Source organism: Ylistrum balloti, unplaced genomic scaffold, assembly GCF_031769215.1.
Source record: "Ylistrum balloti isolate Yb309-2 unplaced genomic scaffold, AGI_CSIRO_Ybal_v1 Utg369892, whole genome shotgun sequence".
Lineage (NCBI taxonomy): Eukaryota > Metazoa > Mollusca > Bivalvia > Pectinida > Pectinidae > Ylistrum > Ylistrum balloti.
Window position 1 is genome coordinate 167,953 of NW_026782024.1, and position 17,162 is coordinate 185,114.

The following is a 17,162-nucleotide window of genomic DNA, read 5'->3' on the forward strand; positions in this document are numbered from 1 at the left end:
AGTTTCATAAGATATCTTGTACACTAGTTTTTAAGTCACCTCAGACAAAGTCCCAGGGTGACCTATTGTAATTCCCCCTTTGTCCTACATTGTATTAGTAAATTTTTAATAGTTTTGACTTCTGCAAAACTGAACTGGTTTACAATGAAATTTTACAAAAACATGGCTAAAAGCACATCAAAATTGTAAATTATATGGTCCCCATATTCACATATTGACCTTGGCTGATCCCCAGGGGCTGTTTGGCAGGGCCAAAAATAGTTCAAATTGATTGAAATTTTTAAAATCTTCTCAAATCCCAGGTATGGTAGAATTAAGTAATCTGCATTGATGAAAAGGCCTTCAGATACTTTACCAAAATTGTGAATTTCATGACCCCCAGGGGAGGAGGTTCAGTTTACTATAGTTTATATAGGAAAATCACGTTTATTTTTAGGCCACTGGACTAAGTCTCATGGTGACCTATTGTAACAATCTCCAGCGTCATGCGTCAGAAACAGATTTAACATTTTCGACTTCTTCTTAAAAACCCCTGAAGTGATTCAATGAAATTTTGCAGAAACCATCCCTGACCTAAGATGAACCAAAATCGTGAAATATTTGGCCCCCACCCCACAAGGGCCCGAGAGGCAGGGCCATAAGGAGTCAAATTTTCAACACCCAGAAATGGTAGAATCATATGCTCTTCATGGATGGAAGCTTCTTAAGGTGCTTTACTAAAATTGTGAATTTCGTGACTTTTTCCAGGCAGGGAGGGGATTATTTTACTTTGAGCATGATTTGTTTAATTTCCATCGGAAATATTTCAAACATGGTGAAAATTATCAGCAAAGGATGGTGGTTAGATGGTATGCCCATATTCATCCTGTCTGACCCCCAAGGCCTGATGGGTGGGACCTAAAGGAGTCAAATTGACTCAGATTTCAAAACTTTTCTCATCACCTAGATCTTGCAGAATCATACACCATGGATGGTTACTTTACCAAAATTGTTAATTTCATGGCCCAAAGTTCTCACTTTTTCCCTGTGGGGAGGGGGTGAATTCTATTATAGTCTATTTTGGCAAAATATATTTTCGAGCATAATTTGTTTGCTCATCATTCGCGAATTTAAATCATTTCTAGATCAGCAATCATGAAATTACTTATTTGCGAATATGTCTGAAAAGGTAACGTCACAAAGTAAAGTATTTTCGAAATTTAAGTGATTTACAGTAAGTCAAGTTACCTTGATATGAAAAATGTGGTGAAGAGTTAGTGTAGAAATTGTGTAAGTTGAGCTTACATGCGCATTGTAACAATTGCAAGAAATCATATATAATTGGTTTATCATTTATTTAAAGAGAACTCATTCATTTTTCTTTGACATTTTAACAAACAATGTATCAATGTGAAAAATGACTAGTACCTTTGAAGTCAATACTTTGATAGATAACATGTAAAAAATCAAAATATGGCATCGTTGTTTAGCATAATTAAGAATTTATTCATAAACAACCAGCCACATCATGCATTGACAATAGTTTCCAAGTAAGTATAAAACATATAGATGTGTACTTCCACGTGAAGCGAGTCTATAAATGAACTGATATTTCACTATAACACTCAATTTAAATGTTTATTTGGAAAACAATCTGTTTTTAAGGAATTAGTAATAGAAATGTGAATGTCATCATTTAACCAATCACAATATTTAATCCTGGTGTTCACAGACATGAATTATTGATTTGCTTGATTGTTTGCCCATAAAAAATCTTGGTCATTTTTAAATGGCTGGTGGCTTCCTTACCGACATGATGAATATATGAACCCTAACTGTCACTTATTTCAACATTTCAATTTAAATGAAATATTTCAACCAATCTCAAGCCTGTTTCTTGGTTTCTTGAGGGAGAGGCTCCTGAGGCCTGTTACGGCCTTCCTCCATGATAGCCTCAATCTCCTCCACAGTTCTAGGGACACATGTAAGGCACTCCATTCCATCCTCTGTAATTGTAATGTCATCCTCAATCCTCACCCCTCCAAAACCTCGGTATTGGTCAATTTGCTCCCTCACCAAAAACCTTGCCTGCTCAGGATTGTTTAAGGCAGCATCTATCAGCTGTAACAAGGAACAACTCAAAGCTTCATACTTTTTAATAGAATGCTACATAACTCAATTATACAAGCAAACATCTGCTAATGGAATTCATTGCTCACTAAAAGCTCTCTGTATGAGAAGATTTTAGACTATTCATCCTACAGTAAGCTCAGAGCTCTAAAACATCAATCAAAGTCAGGGGTGGGCTTATTGAAGGACAAATAAATAGCATGCATTGATGAATAGTTTTACTAAACAGCATTATACATGTGTAGGTTATTGTTCAATGAACATTGTAATTCTTTTCAGGTATGAACCATATGGCTTCTGGATGACACACAGTGTTATATGATGTTTGTTTTCTACTGTAAATAGGATGTTTTATGCTTTTTCAAGAGATGACTAGTTTATGAAAACTTGTCTTAGTGGATAAAAGTAACTCAATAAATCTACTTACACTAATTTTAACCGTTTGTGGACATACAGATTTGTTGATTGGGAGTACTTACAATATCAGCAAAAATTAATGGTTATATAGTATATATTTATTTGTATCCTAAAAATTCTATGAAGACAATGTTTTCAAACAAATATATTTTGCATTACTTTCGATCTGATATTTCTTTCTTAATAAGAATTTGCAAAAGGAAACTTTTAAACCTGGACCTACCCTAAATTTTCATATAGTAGTATTTTTACTGTATTGCTGTATGAAGTACACAGTTTGTTAGCTAGTACCCTGAAGCTGTCTTACCACATCAATGAAATAGATTCCGGGTTCTACTGTGATCACCATACGGTGCTCAAGCCTACGTACTGTCCGAAGTGACCGCAGGCCAGGCTGGTCAATTCTTTCTGTACCCTGGAAGCATAAAAGGAGCTTTGTAGAAATAAATACCAACCAGGTAAGTAACTACAGGGGAATAAAAAATTACAGATACCCTTCTGTATTAATGATGTAATATATTCAGTGTATATCAGTACAATATCTCTATGCCCAAAAGAGAGTTCCTGAGGAAACTGTCTGCTGATATGTACAGTGGTGCAATGCAGGCCATTGTTGTGTAAAGATTTACAGTCACGTAAATACGTATTGATGTATATATGCTGCTGATTGGCTATTTCATTATTTGAATCAATCCACGTATCCTTAGGCCAAAGTCAGTTGTTGCCTGCTTATTGATGTGGACAAGGCGATTCTTCGGCAATTTATGTATAATATTTCGGGGATAAAGCAATATTAGTCTGCATATTTTAACACAGACATCGAAAGGCTTAGCTGAAACTCATTAGAAAGCAAGAAAAGAAGGTTTGTCTGTAGTTTTTGAGATAAACAAACCTAGGTCAACTTGTGAAAATGATTAAATGAAAATGGCCATGCTTTACATAACTGTTAAACTAAGGTTTGCTTCAGAAAGTATCAAGAATAAAGCACACAAAGGAAGATATGATGGAATCAAATATATTAATGCATTACTGTGAATAACAATCCCAATCACTGTTTTAATAAAACATCTCTCTGATCTTATAGAATGAAACAATGTTAAGCAACTTTTAAAAATTAGAACATCTCCAATAGAGGGTGTACATGTTGTTTGTGCATTTTCTGTTTTCAAAGTGATTGCTAACTGCTAACAATATATCCTTTTTATTCAGTATATGTATTGTTGACACAAATAACCAGGAACATACTCGGGAAAATATCAACATCCTCCTACATCTCTGGCTAGCAACTTCTCACCTCGGGGTAACCTCCTACATCATGTGTGTCAATCCCCATGAAGTGTCCAAGTCCATGTGGCATGAACACTGCTCCCAGCCTCACTTTCATCATTTCATCAACATCACCCTGTACAAGTCCAAGCTTCTTCAATTCCTCCAAGTGAGTTCGGTCTGCCAGCAGATGCATGTCAACCCACGATACACCTGTTCATGATATCAAGATTCATTGCTAGATGAATTTCTATAGATAGTAACAGTGACCTTGAAATATGAACTAATTTAAGTATGATGTTATTGAGCCTTTTTATAAAAATTGTTAAAATTCTTTTAAGAAATGAAGTCACTATAGCAATACCTCAGAACTGGTTGATGATTTCTATAAATGGTGACCATGACACTGACCTTGTCAACTCATAAAAGGTACAAATTGATACAGTTGACCTTTGTACAGAGTTTCGTCAAAATTCCTTCCGATATGAAGTTGCAAGCTAGACTCAAGATGGAACAAAATATGACAGACGTCTGTAATGCTGTCTTCACCATCAGGTGGTTGCAAAAAGAAAATCAAGAATGTTGATAAAACTTGCATGGCCCCATCCCTGCTTTGATGGAAAGCAAGCTTGCCACAAAGACTTCCATCAAAGAGATCAACATGAAATATGTTGTTTTAAATACTCTCATGCTGGTATTAAACTTCAACATACAGGTTTGTCTTTTACAACATTTCCATTACGAACAATAATACCTGCCAGGTTTTATCTTAATGCCAAGATTTCCATCTCCCCCAAATATATACCTGGTTTTGAAGCTGCCATGACAGCTCGACTGGACTTCAGTACAGCCTCATAGATGTTACGCTGTTTCTGTGAGAACTTGCCATTGGCTGGGTAAGAACATGTGATATCTGATGCATAGCAACAGTATTCACTTCCCATATCAAACAAACTACAATAAAAGAATGGTAAAGATATGGTTGTAACTGTAATTTAGAGACATGTTAAAATTTATCAATTTTGTTAGCAATAACACAGATCATTAAGAAATGTCAATTCTGACAACGTATTCATTGCCAGAAATGGTTATTGGCACATGAATGCAAGACAATAAAACAAAATTATATACATTTAAAGAGCTGTCAAACTTCTGTCAGAATTTGTCAATGCAAACTATTAACCCAGTAATGAAAAACAATATTTGTAATCAATATGTTTTGTCCACTTTAAATCGAGGTGTCCCTTTCCTCAATTCCAACCAAACATTTTTTTAACTGTTAAGGAGTAAAATTGATACATACCACATGTCTCCATTGTTGACCTGTTTGGAGTTTGGAGCCCCAGCATGGCCATAGTGCAGTACTGACCCATTGTCACCTCTATAAATAGATAATTAATTATACATAAACTGGAATATAGATACATATATCACTTATCATTGTAACCTGTTATATGTAACTATATAGAAATATTAAATATATTAAATATTATGATCATAAAATCTGAGTCCCTTTAAATTGTATTTTCTTGTTAATATAAAAATCATGAAAATTTTGATGCACGGAAATATCTGGCAATATGGTATATGCTAAAGCATAAACTTTATAATTTTATGACCGTAGATTTTTACATTCATGCCTATGTATATAACAAATGTACATGTACTTACGATCCACAAAGCCCATGCCCCCACGCTACGCTAAGTGCCTTGTACCCCAATTAAAGTAGCGGAAAGATGCTGAAAGTAAAGGCAGACAAATAACCACTTACGTTCCACAGATACATGTATAAGCCAGGTTCCGGGCACCACCATTGAAGTAACAGTAATGGCGAAATATGCTGTAATACAGAAAAAGTTTTTTTATCACCTAGAATGTAATGATTGACCATAAAGGCTTTCATTTCTGCGAAAAATAATATTGGAAAAAGGATATATGTGGAAAATTAAATGTGCAGGGAGAATCATTCCTTGACTTCTATGAAAAATACATGTACATCTTCTTTGTCATAAAGTTTTGATGATATTGGGAATATTTGAACCAATGAAAGCAAGTGCAACATTATAGTAATATAAATATTCTTGTTACTAAACATTTGTGTGAATGCAAGTACATATGAACAAGATGTTAAAATCATAAACACAGGAAACTGCTAGAAACAGAATTAGAATAAAGATATAACTTATGGATCTTTGAATTTTTAATTCTGAATTTTTACCTCGTAGAGAAAATACATCACAAGAATGATTTAGTATGAAATGTCACAATGTTCCAGATAAATGTCAGATTATCATACCTTTCCAGCTGGTATTCATACATTCCTGGCCGGATACTTTTCATCACCTATAAATTCAGAAGATCCTCTGATGAAATCTTAACATTTACAGATAACTTACAGGTAAATGATAAGTATTTAAACCAAATATACATCACCATTAGTTACAGGACCAGTGTGAAAGCACCTCAAGCAATGCTCGATGATGTTTTCATATCTAACACATATATCCCTGATCTTACTTCAACATATAGATATCTTTAAAGTGTTACTATATAAAAATCTCATTAAATCAAACCTCTCATTTCACTTTATACTATATACATGTTTGGTGTTTAATGTAATGAAGTAATACTGAAAAGAAATAGGTTATCTGATTTCAATAAAATTGACTGTGGTATTCATGCACACAGGGATATCTGACTCTCTGGTTAAGGAAAAGTGGACTACCAGTAGTTGAGCCCATTAATTGAAACATCAATGGTAAAATCATTATGATTTTTGTAAGTTTTTCACTTTCGTTAATTTCATGTGTGTTGTTCTAACAAAAAATGATAAATGGGTAAAAATTGAAAAAATAATAAAATTAATTTTGATCATGAACCGATTTTGTGAATACTACTTATACATGTATTTAAACCAAGTGCTAACAAAACTGTTATTTTTAACAAGAGGCCCAGAGGTCCTGTATCGCTCATCTGGATATTCAAGTTATTAATGCAAATCTTTACATTTCTTTAGAAGGAAAATATTTTCCCTGATGAGCCTCTACCCCTATACAGCTTCAAATTAACTATGGGTGGGGACAGAGATCAATTGTTAAACTCTTGATGTCCAGCAATGCTATTAAGTCATGGGATGGTAATATTAACTGCTTCGAAGATATACAATGTAATCTTTCCTGGGGTGGGACTAGAACCCAGGACAAATTATCAGTTACGGTTGTTTATCTCCTGATGCTCAGCAATGCTAATAGTTATTCAGTGGGGATCACAATTGTTTCAAAGGGTCAAATATCCAAATGAATTGATGTTGATGGTGCAAAATGGTCAATATTCTGTAATTCCTGAAGAAGATAGAGTTTACAGAAATTGTTTGATTTTCCCTATTGGACCCCATCCCTCAGGCCCTCGGGGACCAAACCCTGCATTTACACAAATAATGGTTCCCCTTTCAACAAATTTGTTTTAAATCTGCTCAGTTGTTCATGAATAGATGCAATATATATACAATGGATGCCGTGGTATTACGGCCAGGTGAGCTAAAAAACAAAAAATTTAGACCAAACAAAAATAAATAATTTTACAGTATTAAATCTAAATGATAATAATAATCTGAAGACCAGGGACAAAGCAACATTACATATGCTTACCACTACTTAGGTGTTTTAGTAACAACCTTGGCAATCCTAATCCAAACAAACAATTATGAGTGTCTTCCTGACCCAAAGAAATATTGATAGAATCAGAAATAGATCATCCCTAGAATGGCAAGGGTGAGAGTAATATGTTTAAAACATTACCTCCTTGTGAGCCTCACTGCTGAGTTGGTTGCTGTAACGTAACACCTCTAACTCCTCGTCTGTCTTCAACACACGGCTATTGAGGGGATTAAAGGTAATATTTAATAGTAGAAAGTTTAAATACAAATCTAGCCAGAAACTAATATCTGTTTACATATACATGTCTGTGTACAAGTACCCAATGGTAATCCTTGTTGTCTATATATAGGGAATGGGCAGTGCTTTTGTTGTATTTATGAAGATATAAAGACATTAGAGACACATCTGTAATAGTCCCATTTTATACTATAAAACTAATTCAATTTAATTTTCGTTAATATCACATTTTCTTGAAACAGTGTTTTTCTTCACTTACATTCACCATCATGTCCATTTGAAAATTAATATGACATACACCTCAACTCAAACAAAACTTCGACACAGTGAAATTTGAGTCATCCAAACTAAAATTACAAAGATATAGATGGGAAAAAATCGGGCCTTAATTATTTTGACGCAATTGCAATTTGACTCAAGCGATTTCAAGACAAGTTTCAACTGTACTTTTGTGTGGGGAACACTTAATATCACTATAATTGTAATCACCTTGAAGAAGTCCATGGTCCTTACTGTTCAAAAAGTATTTTATGATACAATAGCAGTTTTGGTATTGGGAACGATAATTCTATGATTTAAAACAATTTTGAATATTTTAACACTAAACATTACAAAAAAACAACACTTTTCATTTCAGTTTCTCAACATTCACACAAAATTCAACACAAAGGCACTACTGTAATTAGAGCAGAATGTTAAAAGTTTTTTGTCAAGATAACAGTCATATTGGATTTCAGACCAACACCAAAAAATTACAGCACTTGGTCAGAGCTATCTCTGGAAAGTTTGGGCAAAATCCAATTGGTGTGATTTGAGAAGTTTTAAGTAAGTCTTGTTCAGGAAAATCATAATTGCACAATCCTGTTATAAAATGGCCTCCATGTCTCCTTAAGTTTTGCTGAGGCTGAAAATAACTACACTTTCTTGGCTTCCTTTTCTTAACATTCCTACAAATTTTCTGTTCAATGGCACCAGTTAAATCTGAAAAGTTTAAAATGTGTTTTTCAAGGTGTGACAATAAGGGCGATGTTGGTGGATTTTTGGACTGACCTTAAAAGTACAAACAATTACTATAGACCATCTCAGGATAATTTCTCTCAAGTTCAACTTGAACCATACTGTAGCAGCTTTAGAAGAAGTTAAAATGAGAAAGTTTGTATACAGCAGACAATTAGTGATAAAGATGGAAGAAAAACGAACTTCAGGAGCCACAATACCAACATACCATTCCATTATTTGTGGATGAAGTTTTGTGTTGTCCAATGTAAACCTGTGTGTAAGAAAAGGAAAATGGACAATTATCTTATATGCAACAAAAATTCCATTCAAACTGAGATGATGATAAAATTTAGACTTTACTCCTGTAGATTGTAAAATGACTTTTATAAATAATACTAACTGAATTATATTTCCTTTCTACACCTTATTTTGTTTTATTCACTTATTTATTTATTTATCTATTTATTTTTTTACTGAAATAAAATGCAGGCTCAAGTCAAAAAGTAAAGATCTGATGGGTACAAGAAGATGAAACCTCAAAAACACAAAAAAATAGACAGTAAAATTTTAATATGATATCTCAGAATGATATTTATATGCTCTCACAAAACAGTTTCAATGGTAATACAAAAGTTTCCACCAAGGAGTTTGATTAAGGCTACTTACTCACTGATACCATCAAAGGCTGCCTCTCTAGTATAGTTTCCACTGTCTGTATCCATACCCCTCTGTAATACAAATTCTTTATAATATAGTATAGTAACAACTGTCTGTATCCATACCTCTCTGTAATACAAATTCTTTATGATATAGTATATACAAATCCATCTGTAATTACAAATTCTTTATAATATAGTATAGTAACAACTGTCTGTATCCATACCTCTCTGTAATACAAATTCTTTATAATATAGTATAGTAACAACTGTCTGTATCCATACCTCTCTGTAATACAAATTCTATATAAATAGTATAGTAACCACTGTCTGTATCCATACCCCTCTGTAATACAAATTCTTTATAATATAGTATAGTAACCACTGTCTGTATCCATACCTCTCTGTAATACAAATTCTTTATGATATAGTATAGTAACAACTGTCTGTATCCATACCCCGCTGTAATACAAATTCTATATAAATAGTATAGTAACCACTGTCTGTATCCATACCCCTCTGTAATACAAATTCTATATAAATAGTATAGTAACCACTGTCTGTATCCATACCCCTCTGTAATACAAATTCTATATAAATAGTATAGTAACCACTGTCTGTATCCATACCTCTCTGTAATACAAATTCTATATAAATAGTATAGTAACCACTGTCTGTATCCATACCCCTCTGTAATACAAATTCTATATAAATAGTATAGTAACCACTGTCTGTATCCATACCCCTCTGTAATACAAATTCTATATAAATAGTATAGTAACCACTGTCTGTATCCATACCCCTCTGTAATACAAATTCTATATAAATAGTATAGTAACCACTGTCTGTATCCATACCCCTCTGTAATACAAATTCTATATAAATAGTATAGTAACCACTGTCTGTATCCATACCCCTCTGTAATACAAATTCTATATAAATAGTATAGTAACCACTGTATCCATACCCCTTTGTAATACAAATTCAGTAACCGCTGTCTGTATCCATACCTCTCTGTAATACAAATTCTATATAAATAGTATAGTAACCACTGTCTGTATCCATACCCCTCTGTAATACAAATTCTTTATAATATAGTATAGTAACAACTGTCTGTATCCATACCCCTTTGTAATACAAATTCTTTATGATATAGTATAGTAAATTCTTTACAAATTCTATATAAATAGTATAGTAACCACTGTCTGTATCCATACCCCTCTGTAATACAAATTCTATATAAATAGTATAGTAACCACTGTCTGTATCCATACCCCTCTGTAATACAAATTCTTTATAATATAGTATAGTAACCACTGTCTGTATCCATACCCCTCTGTAATACAAATTCTATATAAATAGTATAGTAACCACTGTCTGTATCCATACCCCTCTGTAATACAAATTCTTTATAATATAGTATAGTAACCACTGTCTGTATCCATACCCCTTTGTAATACAAAGCAGCAGAAGAAACAAGGGCCATCAGAGATGGGTTATACTCCCTGAATGGGACAAAATTTATGAAATAAAAAACAAAGGGAAAACAGAGAGTTGTGATTCTTGTGGACTGCCCTCCTTCTTGTTCAGATCTATCTGCCTATTAAGTTTCATGTTGATACCTCTTATAGTTTTAGTGTAATGCTCCAAACAAAATTCCAGTAAGAAAATTAACAAAGGGCATTAACTCCTAAATTATACAAAAGAAAGTGATGGAGCACTGCACTTCTCCTTGTTCAGATCTATCTGCCTATTAAGTTTCATGTTGATACCTCTTATAGTTTTAGTGTAATGCTCCAAACAAAATTCAAGTAAGAAAAATAACAAAGGGCATTAACTCCTAAATTATGCAAAAGAGAGTGATGGAGCACTGCACTTCTCCTTGTTCAGATCTATCAACCTATAAAGTTTCATGTTGCTCCCTTTTACAGTTTTTGTGTCATGATCCGGACAAAATTATGACAGATGGACAAAGAGATAGACAAATGGGTGGACAAACGGACGGAAGGAGAAAGTGGTGACATTATGCTCTCCCTTTGGGGAACATAAAAATACAATGATATAGTAGTATTATACATTACCAAAGTAAGAATTACTGAAGGTCCTTTAGCCCCGAGAACTTGAGCAATCTGGAAAACACAAAATAAATGTTTACAAAGTAGATAATTAATAACAAGGTGATAGTTTATCTACCATGGGAACAGTCAGTCCACAAAGGCATTTTGTTAAAGTGAAGAAGTCTGTCCCGTAACAAATTGACTGGATTGTAGGGATGGCAAGCTTTTGGAATACTGAATTCAGAAGTATTACCCCCTCGTATACAGGTAACTAGATAACTTGTTAATGACTTCTTAACACCAAGATAATATGTTCAGGTAAAACACATTATTAAATCATATTATGAATTGGGAGTTGTTTTTTGTCTTGGGTGCAAAAGAATTACAAAGCATGACTAAAAGTCTTAATACTTTTCCGCTTAATGATTACAACTGTTGTTATCAACAAACCTGTTTTATATACAAGGAACAGCAACTTGGCACAAGGATTCAATTATGATTTCTGCCTTTAGTTGACAGTAAACTGGACTTAACATGGCCATCCCAACATTTTTTGCAGATTCTTAATCCCTCCTTTACTACAGTTTACTGTAAGTTGCACTTCAGTTTATCATACATAAATATAATTATACAACAAGCTTCCATAATCATGATGATCTGTCTTAAACAGATGTTTAATACCCAAAACTACTCATATCCAAGGTAATCTTTATTCTATGTCTTAACTGTCTTAAAACATTAACACATTGTTATGTATAGTGAAGCCATTTCATTGCTTCCATCCATAAAAATGGCTTCAACACAAATATACATTGGCATCATATAAACATTCTACATACAAGTGTAATACATGTTATTTGCAACTACATAAGACATCTGTTTTTGTCTATATTTCCCCCTGATAAATAGGTGGATAATGTAGAAGGTTTTTACTTACATCACATGTCCATTGTGCTTCATCTACATCATATCTCACTCTGAAGTCTTCAAGTTCCAGGAGTCTTTGAGGAAGTTGCAAAAAAATATATTTAAATATGTGACTTGGAAAAGACAAAATTCTTTCTTCTAACTAACATTTAATCCCTCTCAATTCCTCTCCCTTCCCACAGCTCCCTCTCTCCACATACACCTTCCGCTATTTATCTGAAACTCATCTACACTTGCCCCTCTCTATCTCCATCTTAATTCTCCTTCTCTACTCCTCCACCATTTTCAATGTGCTTATACCTCCCTCTCCTGTCCATGACTCTCCTTCTCTATCTGAATTCCCCCTCTCTATCTCCATCTTAATTCTCCTTCTCTACTCCTCCACCTTTTTCAATGTGTTTATACCTCCCTCTCCCTGTCCATGACTCTCCTTCTCTATCTGAATTCCCCCTCTCTATCTCCATCTTAATTCTCCTTCTCTACTCCTCCACCTTTTTCAATGTGTTTATACCTCCCTCTCCCTGTCCATGACTCTCCTTCTCTATCTGAATTCCCCCTCTCTATCTCCATCTGAATTCTCCTTCTCTACTCCTCCACCTTTTTCAATGTGCTTATACCTCCCTCTCCCTGTCCAAGACACTCCTTCTCTATCTGAATCATCTTCTGTCTGTCTTCTTTCACCTCCCTATACCTGCCTATACATATCCCTCTTCCCGACTACATCTCCCTTTTTTTTTTTTCTCTCTCTCTCTCTCTCTCTCTTTCTCACTACATAAATCCAATACAAGTATCTCCCTTTTACCACTTACATCTCCCTCTCTCCATCAACACCCCCTACATCTTCCCCTTGCAACCTTAACTTCCCTCTCTCTGCCTTAAACCCCTCTTCCAGACTCACCCACCCACATCCATCTCTATGCACCTAATCCTCCCTCCTCCAACCTGCACCTTTCCGTCCCTGTGTATATCTCCCTCTCCTGTTCTATACATAATTATTCCTTCCTATATCTCCCTGTCCCTGCTTATATCTTTCTCTTTACTTTCATCTCTCTCTATTCAACTACACCAATATTGTCCCCCCAAAAAACTTCTTTTTTTCCATTTATAGCGCCTTCTCACAACTTAGTCCTTCTACTCTAAAACTTCACCTCTAAGTCCAAACATATATCTCCCTTCCCCTCCACCACCCCTCTATCTCCTTCATCTTTCTCTCTCCTTGTCCCTCTCCTTGTTCCTTCCTTTCTCATCTCCTTTCCCTACATTCTTTTCCCTCCTCCACCCCTCTCGTTCATTTTCCCTCTCTATACATCCACATTCTTGTCCTCCTTACATCTTTCCATTGATCATATCATCTATGGGCAGTGATGAAATTATTGGACAAGTTAGTACAAGTTCAACAGCAGCAAAGAGACCAACAACTTCAAAAAAACTATCAGTGTACAATTATATGTACTTGTCATTCTGCTTTTGTTAATTGTTTTACCAAAAGATGTTGTCTTATTCCATCTTTATATTTGGTATATACCGATGGTTATCAATACTGATACAAATCAAATCACGATGCAGTAATCAACTTTGAAGCTAGTTTTGAACTTACTTTCCCATCCACACAGCATAAGACTCTGGTAACTTAGGAGGAAACAGAATACTTTTTTGTGTGTCAACATCTATAGCACCAAAGAAGTCTGGCTCCTCTACTCCAAATGCCCAGTGGAAGAAGGACTCCTAATGAGAGTTAAACACAATAATGTTCATTAACATACAGATCAATACAGTAATTTCTGAAGCTATTTTTGTGACAGTATGCTCTACTATCACCATCATGTTTGATTTAAGTTACTTAGCAAGCCATCATCAGGGCACTAGGACAATGATTTGTTCATGATGACTGTTTCAAACATGTGTATTTCACTCAGAAAACTTTCTAACTGATACAGTTGGCCCTACTGTTTGTATTAGTAAGTTGCACAAAAAGGATGCTGTCAGTCATTCTGAGTTCCTAGAGTTACTTCCCTTCGTTTCAGTATATCAATAGTAGATGGTATAGTGAAAAGCTTGACGGCAAATGGAGGCAGTGAAATATTGTCATTGTTCTATCTTAATGATTTACTTGGGAACAATGGCACAGTTAGTTACAAAAAGTCTTAATTCATGACGTACCAGCATAGGCACATGTCGACCACAAATACAACAGCTCATTAGGCACATAAATCATGTAAAAATTTAATTTTGATTCAACAGGTTTTTGATGTCAGGGCATCTTTTAAATATAGCTTTTCAATTTGTCTCCAAAATTCATATAATTACACATGAAACATACAATACATTTGTATAATTGAAAGTATTCAATATAATAAAAAAAAAAGTGAATTTAATTTAATTTTCATTTACTTTCATATTTTACATTTGAATGTGTGTAATTATCATAATAAAAAATATCTCAAATGAAATCTTTGTATTAATATATGTTTAAACCGATATATATTGTTAAATATACCTGTCTGAATACAGGTTCATGGTCTGATGAGTGGCGTGTTTCTGATTCTCCACCCTGAAGAAGTACAATTGCTCCTTTGGGAACTTTGTCTCTTAGCCTTTCACACAGTCTTCTTCTGTTTATTTTGAACAGGTCTGATGAAACAGCCAAGGTATGCACTCCTCTACAAAATGCTGGCCTGCAAATAGCAATTGTAAATAAGAAATTTGTCCCAAACTGCACTATCAGTGTTTTAGGAAGGACAGGTCTGATCTCAGTTCCAGTTCATCTCTATTCTGTTTCATATATACCAGGCTTGATCATACATCTGTAACATATCAGGGTCCTGAGTTTTAATGTGACAATAACCAAAATGGAATGCTACCAAAAATGGAATACTTCTCAACTATTTAAAGCAAAATTTTTATTTTGCTATGTGAATAAAAACTATTTTAAACATAAAATAAGGTATTTATGAATTATTCTGCCATTTTTCTCACCTCATGTTGTCTATGTTGCCTATCATCCCTATTTAAAACTTTTATTAGTTGACACCTACTATTGTTTTATCTTTATTTCTTCATAAAAAGTTGGATCTTTTCCCTAATGTTCTCTTCTCTGTTTTTCCTCTTAATGATAAGAAATTTGAACATTCATTTGCAATTATAGTGATAATGATCTTTAAAATGATTATTTTATTACGACTTCTGCTATATCAGAGAAACAAATAATTAGCTATCTCTAATCTCCTCAAAAAGAAATTTACATTCCAATGAAAATGTTTGGAAAAACGTTAAAATTTAAGTAGATTGTACAGACTTTTCTCATCAATAATGTCCGCAGGCCTCTGACCCCTGGACCAGTGTCCATTTTCTTAAATGATGTGCTATAAATAGCAACAAATTAATGCATCTATGACCTATTTACCCTCTACTGAACATTTGAGGTCAATCAATAATATTTCAATCAAACAACATAATTAAGGCACATAACTATTTCTGGAACATTTATAAATCACATTAAACGAAGTTTCATATGTATTTAAATGCCAAATCCAAGATGGCCACCTAGAAGCTTTTCTATTTTTCTGATCAGTCAAAAAAGAAAACGATTACAACTAGAGATGTAACTACATATGAAATTTGAAAGAGATCCATCCAGTACTTATCAAGAAATCAGGATAACACACATTCATTGTTGAAATCCCTGATGGCAATTGTTTTTTTTCAAAATCAAAACTAGGGAGCAAGGGGAACCTACACATAAAATTTGAGGGAGGTCCATCCCGTACTTCTCAAGAAAGAGCCATAGCAAACTTGAATTGACAAATTCAAAGATGGCCACCAGGCACCTTTTTCTCCATTCTCATTTTCTGATCAGTCCCAAAATCAAAAGGGCACAACTACGGACCAAGGGGATCTTACATGTGAAATTTGAGAGATCCATGCAATAGATCTCATGAATTAATAGCGATAACAATCTTTCAAAGTCAAAATTCAAGATGGCCACCTGTCTGTCATTTTGTGTTTCTGATCAGACCCAAAATCAAATGGTCACAACGACAGATCAAGGGGAATCTACATATGGAATTTGTGAAAGATCCATTCAGTACTTCTCAGGAAAAAGCGATACAATAATTTGAATAACCCATCATCTGATCATGGTGGGCTAAAATATGAAACTATAAGAAAAATCCCCGGAAATGCTGTCATGCAACAACACAAAATTCTATTATGCTTTTTAATCAATGAAAAAGCATTGTTGGAAATTACATTTTTGAGAGATACTTGACTGGGAAGTTAGTGAACTTTCATAAAATGATCAAGATTATGTCAGATATTTCTATAAACAATCAGAATTTTGGAGGCATTCCATTTTTGGGTACCCCTTTCTACTGAAAACGCATTGCTGAACCTGTGAACCTTGCATGCATTATATTGTTGCGTTTTATTTATAGAGACGAGCGCTGATGACGTGTAAACAAAGCAAGAAATGAAAGCTGAGGATATTTACAAGTGAAATGACAAGAAAAAACAGGAATCAAACACCCAGTAGATTTAGTTTTTACAATTCTCTTAAAAAAGTGTTCCAATTTGTGTAGCGTCACGTTATCTCCATTACCATTTCACTGTTAAGTGAAAGTAAAGTTGTATTATGTAAAAAAAAAACACACTGTAACAAATAATCCAATACTGCAAGCGAAGAAAAAACAAATTCCTTATCTACTCATTCATAATAATATTACTTACTGTGCCCTGTATGCAGCCATCAGGAGAAGTAAGAGTAGGAGGATGTCGTGTCGAAGAAGTCAGATGACAGACGAGGTGAGGGTGGTGTTCCCACAATCCTGTCATAGACACG

The 17,162-nt window shown here is 34.2% G+C and overlaps 1 protein-coding gene across 1 annotated transcript; it reads right to left on the reverse strand.

Annotated features, from left to right (window-relative positions):
• Window positions 1-1,317: 1,317 nt before the first annotated feature.
• Window positions 1,318-17,134, reverse strand: LOC132546459 (xaa-Pro dipeptidase-like). Its single transcript, XM_060210171.1, has 15 exons — window positions 17,051-17,134; window positions 14,823-15,000; window positions 13,923-14,050; window positions 12,336-12,399; window positions 11,423-11,470; window positions 9,352-9,413; window positions 8,912-8,956; window positions 7,591-7,666; window positions 6,090-6,136; window positions 5,565-5,633; window positions 5,096-5,173; window positions 4,598-4,746; window positions 3,821-4,005; window positions 2,834-2,941; window positions 1,318-2,100 (listed from the first exon to the last, which is right to left on the reverse strand). The coding sequence occupies exons 1-15, from the start codon at window positions 17,068-17,070 to the stop codon at window positions 1,864-1,866; spliced, it is 1,494 nt and encodes a 497-aa protein (XP_060066154.1). The 5' UTR covers window positions 17,071-17,134; the 3' UTR covers window positions 1,318-1,863.
• Window positions 17,135-17,162: the final 28 nt, after the last annotated feature.

Bases quoted from the DNA above. Each gene is read 5' to 3' on its own strand.
- LOC132546459 (XM_060210171.1), bottom strand. From the start codon at position 17,070: ATGGCTGCATACAGGGCACA. The intron at 9,414-11,422 runs GTAATGTATAAT...TTTGTATTACAG, and splicing joins CTTCAGTAATTCTTACTTTG to AGGGGTATGGATACAGACAG. The intron at 2,942-3,820 runs GTGAGAAGTTGC...TTATGCTTCCAG, and splicing joins ATGTAGGAGGTTACCCCGAG to GGTACAGAAAGAATTGACCA.